The 23,563-nt window shown below is 29.4% G+C and overlaps 4 protein-coding genes across 5 annotated transcripts; 1 reads left to right on the top strand and 3 right to left on the bottom strand.

The window, feature by feature from the left end:
- Window positions 1-1,038: 1,038 nt before the first annotated feature.
- Window positions 1,039-5,074, bottom strand: LOC100812446 (binding partner of ACD11 1). Of its 2 annotated transcripts, none has more exons than XM_003548663.5 (8): window positions 4,809-5,074; window positions 4,583-4,686; window positions 4,018-4,093; window positions 3,094-3,165; window positions 2,940-3,014; window positions 2,185-2,525; window positions 1,817-1,940; window positions 1,039-1,473 (listed from the first exon to the last, which is right to left on the bottom strand). In XM_003548663.5, the coding sequence occupies exons 1-8, from the start codon at window positions 4,821-4,823 to the stop codon at window positions 1,450-1,452; spliced, it is 831 nt and encodes a 276-aa protein (XP_003548711.1). In that variant the 5' UTR covers window positions 4,824-5,074; the 3' UTR covers window positions 1,039-1,449. The 2 variants fall into 2 exon arrangements, with proteins under 2 accessions (XP_003548711.1, XP_006598967.1); XM_006598904.4 differs by having other exon boundaries at window positions 4,818-5,069.
- A 3,665-nt stretch (window positions 5,075-8,739) lies between these two features.
- LOC100779116 (ALA-interacting subunit 3) lies at window positions 8,740-12,040 on the bottom strand. Its single transcript, XM_041010831.1, is given in 9 exon segments — window positions 8,740-8,797; window positions 9,172-9,464; window positions 9,929-10,226; window positions 10,373-10,374; window positions 10,617-10,691; window positions 10,832-10,962; window positions 11,193-11,250; window positions 11,357-11,415; window positions 11,968-12,040. Coding segments are annotated over 9 exon segments (1,047 nt in total).
- A 4,437-nt stretch (window positions 12,041-16,477) lies between these two features.
- On the top strand, window positions 16,478-17,705 carry LOC100527560 (alpha-crystallin domain-containing protein). The gene is given in 2 exon segments (NM_001361486.1): window positions 16,478-16,671; window positions 17,129-17,705. Coding segments are annotated over 2 exon segments (594 nt in total). The 5' UTR covers window positions 16,478-16,568; the 3' UTR covers window positions 17,620-17,705.
- Window positions 17,706-19,873: 2,168 nt separating this feature from the next.
- On the bottom strand, window positions 19,874-20,955 carry LOC100806565 (blue copper protein 1a). Its single transcript, XM_003548659.4, has 2 exons — window positions 20,790-20,955; window positions 19,874-20,175 (listed from the first exon to the last, which is right to left on the bottom strand). The coding sequence occupies exons 1-2, from the start codon at window positions 20,953-20,955 to the stop codon at window positions 19,874-19,876; spliced, it is 468 nt and encodes a 155-aa protein (XP_003548707.1).
- Window positions 20,956-23,563: the final 2,608 nt, after the last annotated feature.

Here is a 23,563-nt window from a genome sequence, read left to right as displayed (position 1 = left end):
AATTGAGTAGATAGAAAAATAAGAAAAGAATAATTTTCAAATAATAATACAATTAATTGATAGATTTAATGTGATTAATTAATCTAATTACTTTTCTTTAAGAGACATAAATTAGTTGAAAAAAATCTTATAATTAAAAAAAATGAATACAAAAATTAGGATCGGATGATCTCCAAATCAATAACATTGTTATAAACATTGATTTACTATTCCTAAGTTGTAAGAAATTAACATAAAATTGACTTAATAGTTGAAGGAAAAAAAAGAAAAAAAATTAGTGAATTTAAATCTCTTTCACTAAAAAAAATTAACAAATTAAGAATTAATATTAGAGGACCACAATAATAATAATAATAATAAGCTATTGCTACAGCTGTGTCTTATCATAATTCCTGATGTTGACTAATGGGACATATATAAACCAATTGACCTCTTGACCTATCCTATTAGGCGCCTCCAGATGAGGCTGAAGACCAGTAGCCATCAATATGAACCGAGTTATTAGGTGCATAAAAAAAACCTCATTAATTAGATACTTTTACTCTTGCTCATGTAATAAGATGCAGTCAATCCAAGTCCTGTGCACAAGAATTTTTGTTTTTACAGAATGTGAACACTTTGGAGCACCCAAATGCGATGTAACATGTTTAAAGAAATGTATTTTATTAGAGATATTGACAGAGAAAGACCTTTGACAAAAGATAAAAATGAGGACATAGCTAGCACGTGAAACGACAATTGATGACTGTACAAATTCAAAAAATTTATCCAATAGTTCAAAACTATAGTATTATTAAAAATTTTGTCTGTATGCTGAGGAGTAAGGAACACTTTGATTAGCCGACAAGACCGCCACCATATTGATCAAAAGTGAAGTGCACTAATATAAATTCATCAAATTATTACGCCTGCTAGGATCCTAATAATTGTGATTATTAGAGCATGGTCAAAAGTATATGCTTGACTTGTTATTTTTCATCCATGTTACAGTTTGAAACACACAAATTAGACCGAATTGGAGCTAACACAACACAATTCTTTACAATTTCAATCAATAGCATCAGCTAAGAAATGAAATTTTGTAGTCTGCAAGATGATAATTTCCCACAGAAATCTTTGGAACAATATGTCAAGTTATACATGCACAACAATTTTTCTGAACTTTGACAAAAGAAATGCAGTAGCATCACACCTATAAATTTCCTTTTCACAAAAGGGAAAAAAAGAAGAAACCAAAATCACTCTTGCTAAATTATATGGAAGTAACAACTAAAACACCAGAGTGACAAAAGAATACAAAAAATAGGATTAAATTGAATCACCGCACTTGCCACATGCATCTAACCGTTGGAGAGGAAGCAAGCAGCACATGCTCAGAAAGACCAAATAGTTTCAAACACGTGTTCTGAATGTCCTGATGAAGTGACTTTGATTACCAAAAATTGTGGCCTATGCAGCAGCCACTGACGGTTCCTGCATCAATAAATGAAACCATGTTACCAACTCATAATATGTTTCTCTTCCACTCATTATATGTTTTCCTTAACAAAATAAAAAATTATAGGTTTAAAATTTGGAATAAACTTAGATATAGTTCTTTAGGTACTTAGTGTTAGTGTTGTTTTCCAAATCAGAATTAGAGTTTCACCTCAGTAATCTATATAGTAAAGGTTTGCATTAAAGATTAACATAAATTATTGCAATGAAACTCCTTTTCTAATTGGAAAACAACACCAAAAACAATTACGGAACTATATCTAAGTTTTTCCTTAAAATTTCTTGTCTTTATGACTGACATTGCAAGAGCATATCAAACCTTTGATGTCAAGTTTGAAACAGCCAAATGAAATTTTTCTCTAGTTTTAGAACTTGCAACATGTCCAGCCTTTGCCACCTTGCTAAAAGCACCATTGAACCATGCTGTTCCAGCAGTCACATATCTGCAGCAGACAAGGACATACCATTAGCAAGCATATCTTTTATAATCATCATCCAAATAACATACAACCTTAGGGTCCAATTAAGTCATAAGGATCATCATGCATATTTAATTTCTCCCCAACACGTAGTTAATCCAGGTAATAGACTTTGTATTTCCCTGTTGGATCTTACCACAAAATCATAACAATTTCATGGAGAAATCCAAGTGCAGAAATGGAGATCATGTATTGTATTCAACCATACCTGCTTGTTTTGACAGCTGATCCAGTGTCATTTATCTTCCTCTCAGCTGCAATTATTGCTGCCATTGTTTTATCTGACACCTGAAGCCTCTGATCCACAGACTTGACTTTCTGGTTCATTGCAGCGATGCCTACTGTCAATTTCTCCGTCAGTCCAACTCTCTTGTCAAAAGAAATGACCTTTGCAGATGCATTGGCAGTCAATTGATGCTTTTCATCAAATGCTTTAGCTTTGTTCACTGCATCTTGTCTTATTGCTGAACCTTTCGCCAGCATATTTGTAACTGCATCTTGTGCTCTACTAAGGTAGATTCTTCTATTGGTGGGGCTGGCTATCCCCTCCTGAAAGAGAAATAGTATAGCAGACCATGAGCTCAATCAGAAAAACAAAATGTGAACAGTTTATAATTGTTGCCTAGCTACAAAATCAAAAGAATGCACTGCTTAAGATTGTAAGCATGTGATGCAGGATTGACACAATGGCAAGAAGCCCCAAAAAGTAGTTAAGATTGTTATTGACATAACTTGCTTAAAACAAAATATCATGATTGAAACTTTCTTTTTTAACAGTTTTCAGAATTGCAATGCTAAAGTAATAATCCAATATATTCAAAACACACTCAAATTTACTAACAAAGCCATGGGTATAATAAAAATAATTTCAACTACTTTTTAGCCAACTGAAAATTCCCATGAAGAACAGCTCATCAAGAGAAATGGATCATGCAAATTCTTAATCTGGATTTTGGGTTTTACCTCAATATTTGAGGAGACGTTCTCAGAATTCTCAGAAGGAACAACATTTATAGCATTTTCCACCACTCTTACTTCCTGCATTAATTGCTTCTGATAAGCTCTAAATTTTACATCAATATGTGTACCATGATATAAGAGTTCTTGCTATACTTACCTGCATCTCACGATTTGGTACATAGTTCTCAGCTGGAGTTATCTTCACAACCTGGTCTACTATTGTTGCTCCCTGAGAAAAAGACAACAAAAGTTTTACTCCCACAAGCCAAAAAGTGCAAAGGCTTAAATAAGATCTATAAGTTCTCAATTCAATATCAAGACCAAAATGTTATCATGTCAAAGGATAACAAGCCAGAGAGGGAACGGAATTGACTCAAACATTAGTAAAGATATCCAAATAGACATTGCTAGAGAAATATAGACCTTTCTGATGTGAAAAAAGATTAGGCTCTGTAATTTGTAATTCTAATTGCAACAAAACAGTACTTTCAAATTAAAATGCTATGATGCTAACTTAAAGCCTAATTCTAATATATTAAAAAATACAACAGAACTTCTACATACTTGCAATCTACTTAACATAAGTTATATAATGGCATCTTGATTCTCAAGGATTTCAATGTTAAGGTTTCCTTCAGGAGTTGAAGCCTATCTCACTTGCACCAGAATCTGATACACATCATTCATCAGAAGTCAAGTCAAGTCACTTTCCTTCCCTTTCTTTGAAGTGAGCTGCATTAAGTGAAAGATATATCCTTAAGAAACCTAGTTACTCCATAGTACCAATGTACCATGTAAGTCATGTTTTCTTTTTTCTTAACTACCTATAGCAAGATGTGCAATCCTACAACACATCTCAGTACCTAGTACCTACCGTGGCAACATGAAAAGTTACTCAAATCCACAATGTGCACCATTCAGAAACCATAATATTCTCAACGATCTGTTTGTGCTTCTCAGCACATCCAAGTCCAATTCCAAACAACAAGGGACCATCAAAATTGAACATAAAACAAACAGAACCAACTTATATCCTTCCAGAGCTCCATTAACAAAATCATAAAAGGAAAAGAGGTATTACCGATAATAATAATGCAATTTCAAGTGCTTTGGGATCTTTAAATGTCACATATGCAGTCTTTGATTTCCCATCTTCACTGCAACAAACAGACACACAAAATGCAATCATATTGAATTTGACTTCTCTCAGCAAAAAGGAAAAGGAAAAATACACAAGAGTTCAAATCCTAAAGCAGAAGACTTCAAGTTTATCTTCAATTACTTTGCTTGACTAAGATAAGGTAAAAAAAAAAAAAGGAAAGTAGATTAATGCACCGTGAGTCCGTGACAGCACAATTTCCACTAACAGCTGAACTTATTAAAAAATTATACCCTGACCTGTCCTTCTTTGTTTTATTTTGATTTAATTAATACAACTTCAAAAAAAATCATTAAAATTTAAAACCAAAATTAAGAACACCCCATATTTCTTCTCAGTATTTTCCAACACCCACCCCCTTTTTTCCGTTCTGAGCACCCTTCAATCAAAGTTGTGAAGATTGGAACTTACAAAAACTGAATCCAAGCAACAAAAACATGTACCCCCGCCCCCCAAAAAAATGCATTTTGGCATAGAAAGTACCCACCTCAGGATCTCAACATGCTCGATTTCTCCAGAAAAGGAGAAGAACTCGTGAATCTCTCTTACACCAGCTAGATCTGAAAGCTGCTTAACTTGAACAGTCCTCGTCTGAAATAATCAACAGAGAGAGAGAGACCCAGAAACAGAAAATCAAATAATGCTCCAATTACAACGAGAAAAGGGTAAAAAGATGGAGTCTTGAATTCAAAGAAGAAGTGAGAGCTTATTACCTCAGTTACCTGCATTGCGATTTACTCAGTGGAAACTGTATCTGTTCTGAGAGCAGAGTTGTTGAAGAGAGAGAGAGAGAAAGAAAGGGGCCACGCGTGCTATGTTCTTCAGAGTGATGTATGTTGTGTCACCGAACAGAATAGAGTTGCATTGAAGAAGAAGAAGAAGAATAAGAAAACAAAGATAAAGAAATAACAGAGGAATGTGTGGTGTTAGAATGTAATAATGTCCTCAGGTACCTCGTAAAGACCAGGAACAATGCAGTGATTCTCACGTAAATTCCACAATTGCCCCTTTTAAAGTTTCGGATATTTTTTTCTTTCTTTTAATAAAATAAAAAAGATACTGGATCTATGAATTAAAATTGGAAGAGCCGAAATTAAAGGTATTTTTATTTCGAAGCAACATTCTTCTTCTTTATTTGGTGCATTTAAATTCTTTTCTTTGTATTGGAATTTGTAAAATATTTTCTAAACTTTAATTGAAAAATAATTTCTTGATTAAAAACTGGTTTTGAATATATATAAAAAGTAATAATCCTTATTTAGGCTCATTTTTTGGGGTGATTTTTAGTTATAAGTTTAAAAGGTTATAAAAACAAAAAAAAATAGAAAAAAATTACAACTTTCAAAAATCTTAAAAATATAATTTTTGTCAAGAGATTGGACGTGAAAATACTTTGTGATTATTAAAAATAGTAAAAATTATTAAATTTGATTGGTGTATGAAATATTTTTTTATCAAAATAAAAATAAAGTGTTTTTTGTACAAATAATACGTATGGTTGATTAAATATATCATCAATAAAAAAATTCAATAAACAATAAACAGCACAAGGAATCTAGTCCACCAAGTGGCTGCTTATAGACCAAATAACCAACACCATTAAATCATTGCAATAATGCTACTGTAGAACAAGAAAGCATTCGTTGTAGTCATATATATTGGCCTATTGGCCACTATTACCTATTAAGATAGTAGCAAAAAACACTATGTTAACACCATCAATGTCCTTGTCTAGAAGAAAAAATCAATAATAGAGTCGTGCGAGTTGGGAAGTCATAGAGAATGATGTTATACATACGAAAAATGTTAATAACCACACCTTTTTAATATTTATTAAGTGAAATTTTATGATAATCTCTTTAATAAAGAGTGATATAAGATTGTATTTAATAATAAAAAGTTATAAAAACTTTAAATATGTGTATGTTTATTGTAATAACTCACATAATTTTTTATGTGCTCAAATAATTATTTTTTTTTCACAATTCTTTTATTAAAATCAATTCTATTACAGACAAAGTTAAATACTAAAGGTAGACATCTCTTTAATCGAAAATTCTAACCTTAATTCATATGTTAACTAGAAGTGTTTAAATCTAAATTGATCTAAAATAAAAATAAAAAACTACTAAAAAAAATCAAAAATTGAAACAAATTTATTTTTTTGGATTTGTTTGAATAATTTTTGTTTCTCATACGATTGATTTGATTTGGATTGCATATTTGTGTTTTTGGAACCTAATCAAATCACAACTCTTATAGTGTTTTTTAATGTTATGTATATTAAATTTATCTAGTATATACCATTTTCTTTTTTAGACATTTTTTGAGATATATTTAGTTGTACTGGTTATTATGTTCTCAAAATTTTATCAATTTAGTCAATTAATTATAATTTATATTGATTTAATTGTGTTCTTTTTACATTTTATCAAAATTAAGCAACTATAAATATATAGTAAAAAGTTCTTATATTTATATTTTTTTTAAATATATATTATTTCAATTTTGACGTATATCAAAGAATGAGACTACTTTAAGTTAATATAAAATTTAACAAAGAGACTAATCGCTATTGAGATAATGAGATTAATTTAAGGAGTTAACTTTCATAATAAATATTTTTTTTAAAAAAAATTAAACTCTTGACCATATTTTTAAATAACAAGACTAATAGTTTTTATTTGAAGAATATGAAAATTTTAAATTTTGGAGCATTATTATATATGTTTAAAAGTTTAAACTAGTTTAAATTTGAACATTATTTAATAATCAAGTATTCACTTTTAAAAAATCATAATTTTCTTTTAATTTTAATTATTTAAATAAAATCTAATAGTGTATATTTATAATTCTCATTTGTTAACCATAAATATTGTTGTTTGTTATGTGTGTGCCAACTCATTGTGTCACCTTCTTTGATTATCACGGGACCCTAGGAATAAACCGTTTATTGTTCACAGACTTTGTAATTATTTTATTATAAGAAATAGATCAAAGTAAAAATCAGTTCCGGCAAACCGGCTTATATAATGCTAGGCCAGGGGTTTGTAAATACTAAATAGACATTTTATTATGTGAAACACTTTCAAGTATTGATTAAATTTTTTTATAAAAATATATTTATTGTGGAGATTATAAAAAAACATAAAAAAATTCATGAATAATATAATTTTATATAAAAACATTTTCACTATTACTAAATTAACCAATATCTCAACAAACATTTTCCTCTTATATTTATATTTTCTTCTCTCTAAAAGTTAAGTAGTATTTACATTTCATTAACTATTTTATATATCTATACAAATAATACGAAGAGAATTGACTAATATTATTTTAAAAGTAATTGTTAAATGATTTTTTTATATTTATGGTATAATAAATATTATTTTAAATATTTTTTATCATATGTCTAAAAATATACATCTTTGAAAAATTCTTGAATTAATTATACTTAATAATGAGTACCTCGTCCCTGCCATAATAGTTATTTCTAAGTATTTAAGGCAAGTCATAATTTGAGGTCTTTATTCAAATAGTACAATTTAAGTGATAACACATGTTGAATTTGTAAAAAAGATCCTTACATAATACATCTTGAGAAGAGTAAGAAACTTTAAGTATAATTAAGTCACGCACAGAAGATTAATTTCATAATCATGCCAAAGGATTGAAGTTTGTAGTAATACCTAATGACAAGTGATGGAAAAAAAATAGGTTATCCTTTTGACTTTTCAATCCAAGTTCCTTTGACAAAACAAATTCATAAAATATTTTATTTATTTATATCCTTTTTAATTTAATGTTTTTGGACTAATTATTGAGATAAAATAAAGTTAAATCTAGGTTAAAAAAACTAAAAAATAGACTTTGTTTTTGTTTTATCTAAATAAAAATTGGATGCTCAGACACAACCTATGTTGTACATAGCATTTCTAAATGGGATTAATATAAAACTCGCATGATACATATGTTACAAGCTAGTCTAAATTAAATCTAAAACATTAAGCATGTTTGGTTCTCACATCACTTTTTTGTTTAAAAAACTATTTTCTAAAACAATTCTACACTACTCCGAATCAATTTCCCATAAAAAAATCTATAAAATTTGAAATTATTTCTAAAATAAGTGGTTTTAAAAAAAATCAGAAACAACTAAAGATATGTTTTTTTTCTATTTTTTTTTGTTTTTCATATGTCTCTTTCTTTGAAAATATTGGTTCGAAGCATGACCTAATCCTAAATATAAACACCTCTTAAATCTTAGTTCAGATATTAACCCTTTCTATTAAACTCAACTCCAATTGGTCCCTTTTTCTATTTTTAAGTGCTCTTTTCAATCGTTCATGTGATAAATTTTCAAAAAGCGAGATTAGAAACAAATACTTTCAGATGTACTTAAGAGGCAAATAAATTATATAAATTTTTTAAAAACAGTGAACAAATAAGATCTTAGCAATAAACAAAATGACAGATTTATATCTACCCATATATATTAACAGTGGGGAAAGTTCTATGAAACATCAAGATTAAAAAGTTCATGAACTTAGTCCCAAGTACAAGCCTCGTGACAGATCCCTTTCTTGAGACATGCGAAAATAATGAATTGTTAAACAATTCAATTCAAAAGATGAAATCCAATCATCTTAGACTTCCGGGATTTTTGTTCCAAGACAAGTATGATGCATCCCCAAGTGACCTGCATATACAACAATAAAGCAATGTCATCATCTATTTGCCAGGGTCAAACATTACTTAAAACACTTTAATTTAAATTAAACAATGTAAGCAAGAAAGACAAATAATGAGTCATCTTAAGATATTATTTAAAAAATAAAAAAATATTATTAAAATACGTAAAATTATATTTTTTAAGATTTTTTTTTAGATTTTCTTATGATTTTTACGTACAATAAATATTTATTTCTTTTAATTCTTTAAGTAATGTGGTAAGGATTCTAGTTAGGAAGATCCCAAAAGAAAAATCAATCTTAAAGAAAAAATCATGGCCAATTTGTTAATGTTTTTAACCATAAAATTAACAGCACCATGAAATATGTAGTAGTTCGTCACCTTGTCTGCATCACATATAGAAGTAGGAAAGCTGCAGCAAATAGCAAGGAAATCCCACCAACGAGAATATATGTCATCCCCAAGAAGTGATTTCTTCCATCAACCCTAGTTGTGGTGGAAAGAACAAAGCTCTTTCTGCCTCCAAACTCGTATGTATTATAATTGTTTTCTATTACAAGCATTACTTCATCATTAACTTCAATATTGCCAGTCTCAATCTTTCCATACAGTTTTTTGAAAGTAGGCAGTGCTGCTGTCCGCATTCAAACAATGAGATCCTCTTGTTCACTCAACTGGCGCATGCCACATGTTGATCATGATAAAGATTAATTTCTCAAAATATCAAAAGGTAAAGAGGAATTAAGGCCCCATTTCTTTTGTTTTCATTTCGTGCATTTACTTTTAATTTACAAGTTACAACATTGTCACCTTTTGTTTTCAATATCAAGATATAAGTGGGTTGGATAATTAAGGTAAAAAGAAAGAGGATAGATGGTCAATATCGCAAGCTGGATCCTCTCTGCTACCAAAAATTAATAATACTAATAATTAACATTTAGACAACAAAAATAAAATGTTGTTTTCACTTTTTGTGTATAAATATTCAAAAACAAGAAACTGATTGAAAACAAATTGACAATTTGGTAAATTAAAAATGAAACTAAAAAATGAAGATACAAATAAGGGGGCAAATTTTCTCAAAATAAAAAAAAAGTGAACATAAATACAAATTATTCAGCAATGAAGATTTATTTACCGGTAAGCTCTGGTTAAGTCTAGCACCCCCAATCAAACCTCCAGCCTGAAAATTCTTTGGACCCAAATTTCCCTTTTGGTCACTCGTCCATGCTATGTTCTTTTTGTTGATCATCAAATCCTTGTTATTGCTTGAAAGTTTGTATGTGTCATTAAATAGACTCCATGCAATAAGGCCACATGGAACAATTGGTTTATGGCCCTTGTCATTTGGTGTATAGTCTTCGGGACTACATGTGCCTACATCATTCTCAGATGCTTTACTCCTCAGTTGTCTATCATCTCTACTTTTAACATATCTGAAAATATCATCCAAAATTCAGGTAGGGAAAGATCATTTCAACATTTAGCATAAAATGATTTTTTCCCCCTTTAATCTGATATATTGAATTTTGTACAACATGAAGTCCATGAAAATTAAGATGTTCTATAGATAGATGTGTACACCTGTATGCAGAAAGGGACATGGCACAAAATCAGAAGAGTAAATATAGAATTAATTTTTGGAGTTGAATTAGATTAAGTTGAAATTCAAGAACCGGAAACAAAACACTATTATTGAAGATGAAAAAGTACAAAACTCGAATCTAATGAGGAGGCCTTTCTACTAAAAAGTGAAATGAAATGCCAAATCAAAAGCACTGATGCAAAGGAAAAAGGGAAAAAAAGATTTTGCTAGTTAATTGTGCATACCGGCGATGGTTTTGGTAAAAGTTCTTAAGCTGATAATAGACATAAACAGGGGCCTTCAATTCATTCTTAACCTGCAAAATTTGCAGCAAATTATCTTTTATAAAAGTCGCAGCCTAAACTATCATATTATAACAAACAAGGAGAAGTAAATTCCCCAAAGCAATGCAGAACTTCATTTTTCAATCATATCAGTGATAAGCAATTGTACTACAGTCAATTTCATGGTGCAAGTTTTGTTTGACCCGAAGTCTTTAATATATGCCACTGCATCATTTTTATGATCAGGTGGAAGGCATTCATCATCATATCGGAATGGAACTTCCACCACCTGCATCACAAGATCTTGTTCAATACACATTCAATTTGAGTACCAAAATTCTACTATTTGATACCATGAAATATACTAAAATGTGAGAGATATAAGGTGTCTAGTGGTGAAAGGAGAAGAAAATGGGAGAGAGATCGTGGTTTTGAATTCTTCGGCTAACAAAAACCAACAATTCTAACAATTAATATTTATTGATAAAAAAAATAATTTAGTAAGACAATTTCTTACACTCCCTGATGCAAACATGAAGCAAGACCAACAAGAATGAAGATGAGTTCTATAACCGTAAATATTGAAATGGCCTGGAAAACAAAAAATAAAATCATTGAGAAAATCTAGAAGAGACAAACAATGTTTCCATACTATGATTCTGTTGTGAAACTACAAAAGTTACATTGGAAGTTGTACCCAACTAGGTGTTAGAATTGGTTGCCATGCATGAAGTTCTTGCTGTGAGAATCTAGAATCTACCACAAATAAAAAAAATAATTAATGAGTCACAAATGCTATAGAAAACACAGAGACTCCATCGTGTAAAAAATAAAAATAAAAGTCCTTCAGATTTAATAATTGAGAAACAAAAGAGCCGTAAGAATAACACAATAAAAAAGGTAACATTTTGTTTAACAAAGAAACCATAAGACAATGAAAATAATGATGTTTATTCTCGTGATGCAATATGATAGCTAGATATATATCCTGTAACCATTCTATAAAGAGAAATCAATAGAATTCAATGGATAATCTCATTAATACAAATGTTTATATGACAATAGAATCAATCTCATGGGATTCAAACATTTTTCAAGATCCTAAATGAACCAAAGTTTTGCAAATCCAAACATTTTAACAAGCACCCCTAAACATCATGTTTATAGTAAAAAACCCATGTTAATCATCAAAACCCTGCATCATTGTTATGCATGGACATTTCAGGCACCTCAATGAAATTCACCTAAAATCCAAAAATTAATTAATTTGTAAATATAACAAAATTGGTGGGAAGAAGAAAAAGTTACATTTGGGCTTCATGGCATTCTTTGATCGTCCGTCTGCGACGGCCACCGAGTTGGATGGAGGTTCTACAGACATAGCCACGATATTCAACGTGACTAAAAATGGACGAAGCAATTAGGAGAATGTGATTGAAAATAACATGCAAATGCAAAGTGCGAGATTTTGGGAAGAATTTTTTTTAAAAAAAAAATAAGGAAAAAAAAGAAAGCTTGGCATTAATTTTCCCCCTCTCTCTATTATATATTTACATCCATAATACCTTTCAAAAAAAAAAAATTACATCCATAATATTTAGGTGTATGCTGTATCTACCTGTCTGTTATGTTTCGGATATTTGAGGATGGTAGTGATAGCTCTTGAATCTCAAAGCAGCACACACATTTGGAGTATATTATTCACAAAGTGTAAATTATTTTCTAGCTCAATTTCATTTTCAGTGGAAAAAATACTACCAACCACTCAAAACTTAATTATTATTGATATGATTGGTAAATAATTGTTTTAAAAAACCAATAGAACTAATTCATATATACATATATATGTGATAATGATAATATATCAATACATATAATATTTACTCAAAATTTTCAACTTTTTGAAATTATTTTTTAGGCTAAATTATTAATTTAGTCTCTTTATTTATAGTTCATTTTAGTCTCTTTATTATTAAAAATTTTAAATTGCTTCCCTTAGTTTTAAAACTGATGTAATGTTGCTCTTTTCGTTAGGGCCATTGAAATGCAATTGGTCGAAAATAGTAACGTTGCACCAAATTTCAAAATTAAATATCTGATTAATCTTTTTAATAATAAAATGATCAAATTGAATTAATTAAAATAATCTAAAATCAAATAAGTAATTTAGTTTTTTTTTGCACTTATTTTACAACACCCTTCTTCATTTTCTTTTTTATTTATAAATTGTTGTACCAAGTAAAAAACTCTCACTCCTCAATTGGTTTTGAAGATGGGACTACAAGGTGGCTTTTTCACGTGTGCAACAAACAGCATCAATGAATGAGCATCATCTCTCCTAGCTAATTGTCTAGTCCTAAAAGTGAAGACCGTGCACCTATTTATATGTACACCTGTAACGGGTCTGTTTTGTTTTGTTGTCCGAATTTGGAACTTGGTACACTAAACCCACTTTTAAGTTTTCTCCATCATCGAACCTACAATTCCCTTAAATTCTTTTTTTTTTTTATTCCATTCTTTCTTCATTTTCCACACCGCCAATTGATGAAATTAAATGCAGTCTCAAAGACAAAGTTGGGCATACATACACAAGGTGCGAGATGCATTTTTTAATGCTAAAAAGTAATATGACGTAAAAGTTGTTTTAGCATAACTACCGAATGAAACGAGAGAACAGACGTATAAAAAAAATCAAATGAAAAAAGAGAATTTGGGGAAAAAAATTATAAATGAGCATTCAATATGTAAATGAATATCTAATGAGAGAAAGATAAAAACGAAAAAATATGGATGTCCATATCACTTTTTGGAAAACGTTCAAGAATAAAAGGCTACCAAATTTGTCTAGAAGGTTGATCATGTTCATGAACTCTTTACATTTGCTTCTTAGTTAACTAGCATTGCACTCTTCGAAGTTATAGAAGTACAGAGAAAAAATGTTTTTAAAACTTTTTTTGTTAAATTTATTCTTGGTTCATGTATTTTTAAATTAATGAATTCAAGTCTTTCATTTTTATTTTTAAATATGTGAACTTAATCCTTTTTTATTATTATTTTTTATTGAAAGTAGAATATCTTCGTAACCAAGAAGTCATCAGACTAATGTTTCTGTTAGATAAAGAAATTGTGAGTTTTATCTCTTCACACAAATCTTGTTTGAATGCACTGTCAAAAATCAAACCCAAATTGTCTACCACTTATGCTGAACCTCGTTGATGTAACAAACAATTTGGTTTAAAGTTTGTGGCGATCTAAAATACAGCTGTTAGCGATTTAAAACTCTAAAACTTGCATGCACAAATTTTTAAACTGAGCATTTTGTGACAGTTTTATACTGCTGCAAACAGAGAAGTTAGACTCACTTGCACCATAACTAAACCCCATCCCATCAGCCCCACAAGCCATGGACCAACCGATCGAGAACCATCACTCAGAGCATCCAAATTCCAAACCCATAACCATCACAAAACCAAAACAAGAAAAAAAAAAAGTGAACGAGATAGAGTAGAAGGAAAAAAAAAGGATTCCTTTTTCCTTTCGCGTTTGCTGACTACTCCAACATTTCGACCAAATGGACTTGTTGGGTTGAGTGACCAACCTCTCTGAAGGTGCTTATAGGGACATGGAGTCTGGGTGTAGGCCACAGTGAAGATTTATAACCACTTCCTTGCCGCTTTGCTTGGTGGAAATAGTTTTTACATTATTTGTGATCCTTAAACTAAAAGTTGCATCAGATTTTGTAATTAGGTCTTTAGAATTGTCAAAACTGCTACAAATTATATTTTTTTCACTTTACTGTACATGTTTATAGCCATCGTAAACTAACTCTAATGACTTAATTATAAGAAAATTACAAGAGCAAAGATTCAATTATATATATATATATATATTTTTTTTTTAAAAAAAAAATTTAAGGCCTAAATAAAATCCTCAATTAATTTACTCAATAACTTAATTGATAATACACAATAAATTTGTGAAGAACACTTGAATTTGATTTTCTGAATCAAAAGATTAATCTCACATCAATCTAAAAGGAGTAAAGAATAAAAAATTAAAAGAATAATCCTAAAAGGGACAAAGAATCTAATTATGGTGATTAAAAAAAATGTTCAATTAATTTATATTATTTGATCTATGCATGTTTAATTTATCACTCAACTTATGGACGAATTATGAGACAAAAACCAATGGGTGAATTAAAAGAAGGATGTAGATACTTTTATTAACCTCATTTTCCTACAAACGTCCGTCCGTTTGTATGGCTGAGACAAACATACCGCAAACATACCCTCTATAGGTTGTGAAAAAACAATTACCGCAATGTATTATACCATACTGCATAATGTTGTGGCACCCTTATATTAGGGACTTTATTTTTTCGTTTGACAATACTGTACCCTTTGATAGGCTCCATTGTAGCACTCCTTTTTCTTTATTAGTCATAATTGCTTTGCCTAACAATAAAAAAAAATGAAAACAAAAAACTGGCATAGAGACTCTGAAGTTGATAATTTGGTGCCTGTGTTAGGCCATAATAGGCTTGCATGCATGACAAACAATCCTCTTCTTTGATTTCATTAGGGCTTCTTTGTGGAAGTGTTCAACGACAATAGAGATAATCAAGTATTTGCAGAGGACACAGCATTCGGCGGCGAATCCAGCCGGTGGCCGTGGCTCCTTCGTGTCATCGTTTTCGCCGTATTTTATTGGTACATTCACATTCCTCCGTTCGGGCAATTTCGTCGTTGTTTCAGCCTCACCAGGTACTGCTACATTGCGTGCAATGGATCGACAGGTAGGATAAGCACACACATATATTGATTATTAAAATTTATTTTTTTGTTTGTGATATTGAACAATATTCATCGAAAAATATTAATATCTTAAATAGATTTAATCTTTGATTACCGAGAGATATCCCAAGGTCACCCAAAATACAATATTATTAAATCTACTTTTATTCAATCTAATTAGAGAATGATTTGAATTTAATTAAGTAATCTAGTTTTTATATTTTTTTAAAAATACATCAAGTTTTTGTTAGTAATATATGTTTCAGAATACGATCATGGCTGACCTAATAAGAGTAAAATAAATTATTTATTCTTAATTTTTATAACACAATAACTACATATATTAATAAAAAAAAGTCACAAATGCTAGCAAAAAAGGTTCAAATGTAAATTTTATTTAAAATAATAAATTTCTCTTTAAAATTTTCTTTAAGCCTCATTTATTATTGGGTCAGGCTTGATAGATAAATGTTCAAAATTTGAATTACATGTCATTGATATGAGATCAGTAATTCAACACATAAAATAATTATAATCATTATACTAATTTTAATAGTAACCATGTTAAAGATTTTTATTGTTATAATATTTTTAAACATTGATTATTACAATTAATACTTTTCATTGTATGCTTAATGATATATATATATATATGAGAATTTATTTTAATTAAACTAAAATATGAGTAGTTTAATTTAAACTTAGAGTACATGGAACTTTTTTATTTGTAAAATATTAACTAATTCTCATGGCTTGCTTCGTCGTATAGTATTCGCATGCGTTGTTATCACGAATGGTACAACTTGAATGATCCCAATATTCCTATTTCTTAGAGAAATATATATATAACGAAGGAAGAGTATTTGTTTATAAATATAAACAATATATAGAAATTACTAACCCTCAAGCTAACGAGACTTGGAAAGGTTAACAAGGGATAATTCTAGTTCATGATCGACGAACCCAAAAGGCAACCTTGAAGCCCTTTTTATTTTACCTTACCAGTCTCTTCTATACGTTCTATATGTAAAAGAAGCTACGGAGACACACCAACATATATTAATTGGTTCCTCTTCAACCTAAAAGCAACTCACACACCAAACTTCTGGAATAATGGAAATTACCAAGCATGCTAATCGGTCTTATGAAGATTTTGATCCTTTGTTTATGTGGCGCAGAGAAGAGGGCCGTGACACCCTTGAACTTCACCTTCCAGGCATGTTAAATTGCATGTATCTAAAGTTATATATATAAAAGAGTTCAATAAGTTTTTAATCTTTGATCAATTTTAAATTTTGAGTTATAATCTTTCTATTTTATTTTTTTTAGATTTATTTCTTGTTTATTTTTATTGTTTATAATTAGTACTTATAAGGTTAACTTTTTGCCCTTTTATTGTCCATTTTTGTCTCTCCTAGGGATTAGTTATCAACAATAAAAATTAATAAAAACTAAAAATAAACAAATAATTTTGGATCAACCAAACACAAAATTCGAAATGACAAAAAAACGTATATAATCCTATAAAGAATAAATAGCATATTTCATGAATGGTTCCACCTCTTCATAAAAATAGCATATATATATATATATATTTAATTTATGCATACTCATATAAACATTTTATACAAACTAGACCACACATATTTCATATTTGTTTTTTTTTTTTTCAGGTTTTAGGAGAGACCAAATAAGAATTCAGATAAACCATGTTGGTTTGTTGGTAATAAGTGGGGAGCGTCATTTCGAAGGAAATAGATGGAAACGTTTCAAGAAAGAATTCGAAATTCCATCACACTGCAATGACGATGCAATTCATGGCAACATGATGCAGAGCATTCTTTCGGTGGTGATGCCAAAGAAAAGTCCTCAAATTAACCAAGAGGATCAGCAAGAACACAAGAAAGAGAAAAGGGCAAATAAAAAAGAAGAAGCTGAAACCTCAACCAAAGAGGCAATAGCTGAAGAAGATATGGCTCATGCAGAAGAGTACCAGCAGTTTGAAGAAAATTATAATCACGTGGGGCCGTTACCACAGGAAACTACTAGAGAAGTTGCCCTAAAATTCATGCTTGTGATGGTTCTGATATTGGTTATAGCAAGTTACCTAGCAGATGTAAGCAAAAGCCTCATGGCCCAAGGTGCTTCATATTTTCACAATTAGAGACCAGGATCTTTGGTTCTGGTTTAATTAAGGTGATTGCGTTGTAAATTTTAATGATGCGAACAAGGAGAAAGTTGTTGTGTCAGAATAATTTATTTGGCGGAATTGATTGCTTGTTTAATTTACTTTTGAAATAATGGATATCCAAAATGATGCAAATTAATTCAATGTGCAATTGCTGCGGTTGATCATGGGTTTTTACGCGCGTTTTTCAATTCAGCATTATTCCTGTTTTGGGTGAAACAAATCCTCTAACTACGTGCCTGATCATTATTTTCCTTCAAAAATAGTATATATATCGACAAAAAGAAAGATTATATATAACTTACACTAACGAAAAATAAACTACAGTGTCAAATTTTTTTAATATTTAATTATTCATTTAATTCTTATACTTGTATCAATTTTAACTTTTAACCTTTATACTTAAAAATCATTTCTTTTTATTCTTTTACATATTATTTTTAATTTCTTTCAGACGACTGAAACCAAAAAAGATAAAAATGAGAAGTATAAAATCTAAAATAAATTAAAAATAATAACACGTATATGAACTAGAGTGAATCATTTTTAAGTATAATAACTGAAAAGTAAAATTTGTATTGGTATAAGTACTTAACAAGTAATAAAACTTTTTTTTAATTTGTGAGACAAGACAAAATCACTAAATGATGGAAACAACATTTGGTAACCACCAACAATGATTAAGTGATGGGAGTTTGAACTTCTTAAGTGATAAACACATTTGATTATATTTTTTATGTGATATTCATATATTTTGATATATTTTATTTGACAAAACACATAATTTGGTATAAGTTTGTGAAAAGCAAATGCTTAAGAAGTTTTATGTGAAAAAAATTAAAAATCTTAGAATTTTGATGTAAATCAAAAGATCAAAATTATGATAATTTTCTACCACTCCGTTAATTATTTATGTCTATGATTTGTCATCTCTCACTTATAGATTACAATAATCACCTATCAAATTTAAACCCTAATTAATTGATAAGATTAAGAGATAATTAATTATTTAATTAAGAAAAAAATAGAAGAATGATCTCCGAAGAATATTACAAATAAGGAATGATAACCTCTTTTTAATATCTTTTGTTCTATGAGTTTTGAGAGAATAGTTGTGTGAGAGTCTTTTAGTTGTGGAGGAGTGTAAAGATCAAAATTGGGATGGATTCTTGTCAAATCTCCTTTTCTTTTGGTATATTTGTGTTATTTATTGGGATTTTTAGTTTTGTCATGGTAGTGAGCCACTAATCTCCTTAATCAGTCTAGTATTGTTTCCTTTTTCTTTTTTTTTCTGATTTTAATGAAACACTCAATGTTTTCTAGTCAATTAATTTTCTTTTTATTTTTTATTGTTAATTTAGAAAATTTTAATCTATTGTATAAAGTGATCATATGTGTAATTGATTGACCTAAGAAGAGATTATCTCTATGTAACTTGCATGATCAAACTAGTCATAAGAAATTTCGATAGATTAATTAATTGAATTGATCACCCTTATTTTAAATTTAATCCTTTGACCTAATATGATATTTTTATAATCAAATGAGTATTAATTAGGACAATGAGTTTTATTAAACCATGACCAAAGCCTAATAATTGAAAACATTGATAATTGACAATATTTGTAGTTTGATTAGAATTAGAATTGGGGAAAATTAGGGTAAGTATGAAATTATAATCCTAGATTGTTTATTATAAGTGCGTTTAGATCCACTCTTCTATTTTGATTCTTATTTATTAAATTAAATAATTTGACCACAATTGTCTTTCATTTAATTTAACCATAATTGATTACTTTTATAAGATTAATTGTTTGAAAAAATAATTGATCCTTTGAGTTCCATATGAAACTTTTGATCTAGTGTTATTATTGTGTAAGATACATTTATCTTGTACAAGTATTATTTATACGTATTCATGTAGTTAAGAATTTGACTTTTCATCCATGCATATGAAATAATAATTGTTGAAAAAAATAACACAATTATGAGTGTCAACAGATATTCTAGTGATTTATAGAGATATTCTTTTACGATCACATGCATGCAGAAGGAAAAAGAAAAATCAACAACCACGCAAATAAGACATATATCTTCTAGTCCAAATCAAATTAGACATGTATTATTAAGATCAGCTAGCGTACAACAACAAAATAAGTCATGATAATAATTCATTCATTCAACAAGCAGGGAAAATCAAACAAAAAAGAACACACATAAAGAAAGATGCTCAAGCAAAGATGGCTGCGATGGCAAGGAAGAGGAGTCCAAATAGAGATGAAACTAGAGAAGGAGCAGAAGAAGTGGGAGCAGGAGCAGGACCCTGGGCTTCAACGTTGATAACAAACTTCATTTGATGAGCAGCGCAGTGGTTTCCTACGCCACAAACGTACCACTTCTTCCCTTCCGTTTTCAGCACTATGCTGTCCTTTCCGCTCGAAAGTACCTCGTTGTTTGCCGTGAAGCTGCACTCCTGGAATTCTGTCCCATTCACTTTCACCACGTTGTGCTTCGTCTTGTCGTAATTGAACCCTGCCCATTCATTAACATCAACACACAGTCTTCATCTTAATTAGGGATCCAACAAAGTCTTACTTACTACACACTATTCAAACAAATACTTAGAATTGGATCCTAATTCTCGATCTGCGGTTGGAAATTAAATCGCGCATTCACGTAGTCACTCAATTAAAATCGTCTGATAAAAGATTTAACAGTTCATAAATCATTCAGTAAATTCAACTAAAAAACACCTTTATAATCATGACTGCAAATAATCCAATTTCGTTAGAGTTTTATAAGCTTGAATTTTGACTAATTAATTATCATGATTTTTGTCATTAAAATTATAAGATTGATTTGCCAGTTAGAGGAAAAAATATAAGAAGAAATCATGGATATAAGTTTTTCCGCTAATAAAAACTAATTATCACAGTTTTCATCTTAGGAGAAAAAGGGAGAAACGTGTTACTATACACTAATCAAACAAATAATTAGAATTTTATAAGCTTGAATTCTGACTAAGTAATATGATTTTTATAGTTGGAGTTATAAAATTAACTTAAATAGTTGAACGGAAAAAGAGAATTTTTTTTTCATACTCTAATCCTATCCAATGAAAAAAATGAATTTTTTTTGGAACTTACAAAGGGTGTCACCAACACGGAAAAGTTTGGCCTGTGCCCACGCTGTGTAGTTGAAGTCAAGAGTCCAGCCAGTCCCATCACCCACAGTGAAGTCAGTTGCTATGGCAACTGAAGAAAGCAAAACCATGGAAACGGCAAAGAAGGTCAAGCGAGCTGCAGAAGCCATTTGATCTGAACTAATGAGTTAAATTAAAATATATGAAACGAGACTTGGACTAGCTAACAAATTAATGTCTATCTATGCAAATATGTTATTGCTTAGATGAATTAATTGTTAGCCCACATCAATTTGCATTTCAATGTTGACTATATATAGGACTTTGTTATGTATTGATTTTATCGACATACATGGAACAAGCTTCCTACCAAGACAAGGGTACCGGATCAGGCCGGCTTTTACCATATAACTTGTATTTACACGCAGGGATATAATTTTTCTTGACTTAATCATAAAGTGGATAATTATTTTTATTCATAAATATTAATTCTTAAAGGGTACAATTGTAAATTGTAATAGTCTGAATAAAATTATACTTAATCTATAATTATAAGTGATAATAAGTAATAACATATATATCTCTTAATCAAATGGTGTATGATTTAAATTATGATATTTAATATGAAATAAATTATGTTAAAAAATAAATATAAATTTTATGTGTCCTTATGATCTTAAATAAAATTAGTAATTACTTCTAATAATAGATACTTTTGTATTAATATTATGATAAAAAAAAAAGAATTATACATTTTTTTGTTTAAGGTTTTTCTCGGTTAAAAGTTAGAAAATATGTTGAGATACAAAAATCTATTTAAAAGCTGACATATCTTAGTAAGTATTTGCTTAATAATAATAATTATCTGTCAATTATATAAGACATAAGATATATTTATTCCTTTGTTTCGGAATGGTGAGTTCTTCAATATATGCCATGTGGAACGTGTCAAATGGATATTCATTGGAAAAGAGTTATTTGTTTCCCGCGGCCTGCCTTCCCTGTCGTATTATTAGCTTGCAGACTTACATGTGTAAAATGTATAGATGCCAAAACAATAGTTACCGTTGTGATGATTAATGTTTTGGTGACTATAATACATTTTAATCACCACTTTCTAAGTCAATTACTAGTGTAAAAATATTAATACGCACAAAATAGTAGTATACATCTAGCATTTTGACTAAGAAAAAACAGATTATTTAAATTTTAAATGCAGAAAAAAGATTGAAAATCTTTTGTAATTAAAATAAAATTAAGAATATTGGAACTTGTAGAGAACTAGAGAGATTAAAATTAAAGAAGGGAAATTACAATAAAATTCATAAAAGAGAATGTCTATGTGAAATTCTTAAACAATCTCATCTATAACCGGATTCATTTAAAATTACATCTGTTACTCTTAATCTATTCTATTTGTTCTGAATAAAAAAAAAAGTTTTGTTAGGCACATGTGAATACTAAATGAAAAAATTTCCCTCTAAAACTGAAAAAGAGTAAATTTGTTCTCATGGCTTGCCATCTGCACTGTTTAGAAATATGATAATTTACATGAATTAGGGTTTGGATAGCAAAATATAGAATGGAAATTTGTTCTCACTTTCTTCACTACAAAAATAAAAGTTATTCACAATTACTTTTTTCAAAATGACAGTCCCTGTCGAATCGTTTCAAAGACAAATAAAATTAGAAAAATTTATAGCATTGGATTAACCTAAGTCAAACTTAGAAATATGATTCAATTTGGTTCATACATTCATTCATTCTCTTATAAATATAAAGGGGAAAATTTTATCGAACAATTTGTAAGTAACTATAAAAGAATTTGAAAACACATAAAAACAAAGGTGAAGAAACAAAACAGAACAAGAACATAATACAAGTCAAGTTTAATATCATCAATCAAATTCACTAAATCAATGTAAATCGAAATATCACAGTTTCTAGTTCGATCAAATCAATCTCTAAATTGTTTGAAATCGTAAATTAGGTTGGAAAATCATCCAAATAATTTATGATTAAATTTCAAAATTAGGAAATGAATCCATAACCTTATCCATTTTCAATCTTAAGCATAATCATAATCATGAAAATCAAAAATAAGATTGGAGAGAAAGATGAGCATTCACAAAGATTAAAAATACTAAACTAGAAGTCAAATTCAGCCTTACTTGGAGTGGATCCTTGGATTAATTAATTGTTTAGCCCTCAATGATCATCAACAATGGAAAAACCATGAAATTTTGTGCAAGAAATGAAAGAACATAAGTGAAAATAAGAAGAAGAATAAAGAAAAGTTGAGAGAAAAAGAGAGAAAAGAAAAAACTTGCATAACAAATAACTAATTCATTTTTTTATAAAATGAAGTAACTAACTAACATTATTATATAGAGTGACTACTCAAAAGGAATGGATGAGTCTTGACTAGGCCCATTTAATCTCCCTAATTAAACTAAGTACACCAAACAAAACCCAAACTCACAATCCAATTATTCAAGTGTAGAAATTCTGACTTCAAAGTTTAATTTGACCCTCGAGATAACAGGATTGACCAAAACTTATTTGTGACAAAATTGAAGATCTTTTTCTTATATTTTTAGGGATTACTCACACGCTCCATTTGGAGTTCTGAAATGTCCTCTAGGCCCTCTATAAGGCAGATAGGTCAAGTATGCACAAAATCTAAAAATTAGCTACAATTCTCAATTAAACTCAATCTTTTTCTTATCTTTCTAGGGATTATTCACACGCACTAACTATATTTTGTTTTTTACCTGT

Source organism: Glycine max, chromosome 16, assembly GCF_000004515.6.
Source record: "Glycine max cultivar Williams 82 chromosome 16, Glycine_max_v4.0, whole genome shotgun sequence".
Lineage (NCBI taxonomy): Eukaryota > Viridiplantae > Streptophyta > Magnoliopsida > Fabales > Fabaceae > Glycine > Glycine max.
This window is presented reverse-complemented; position numbering and strand designations above follow the sequence as displayed.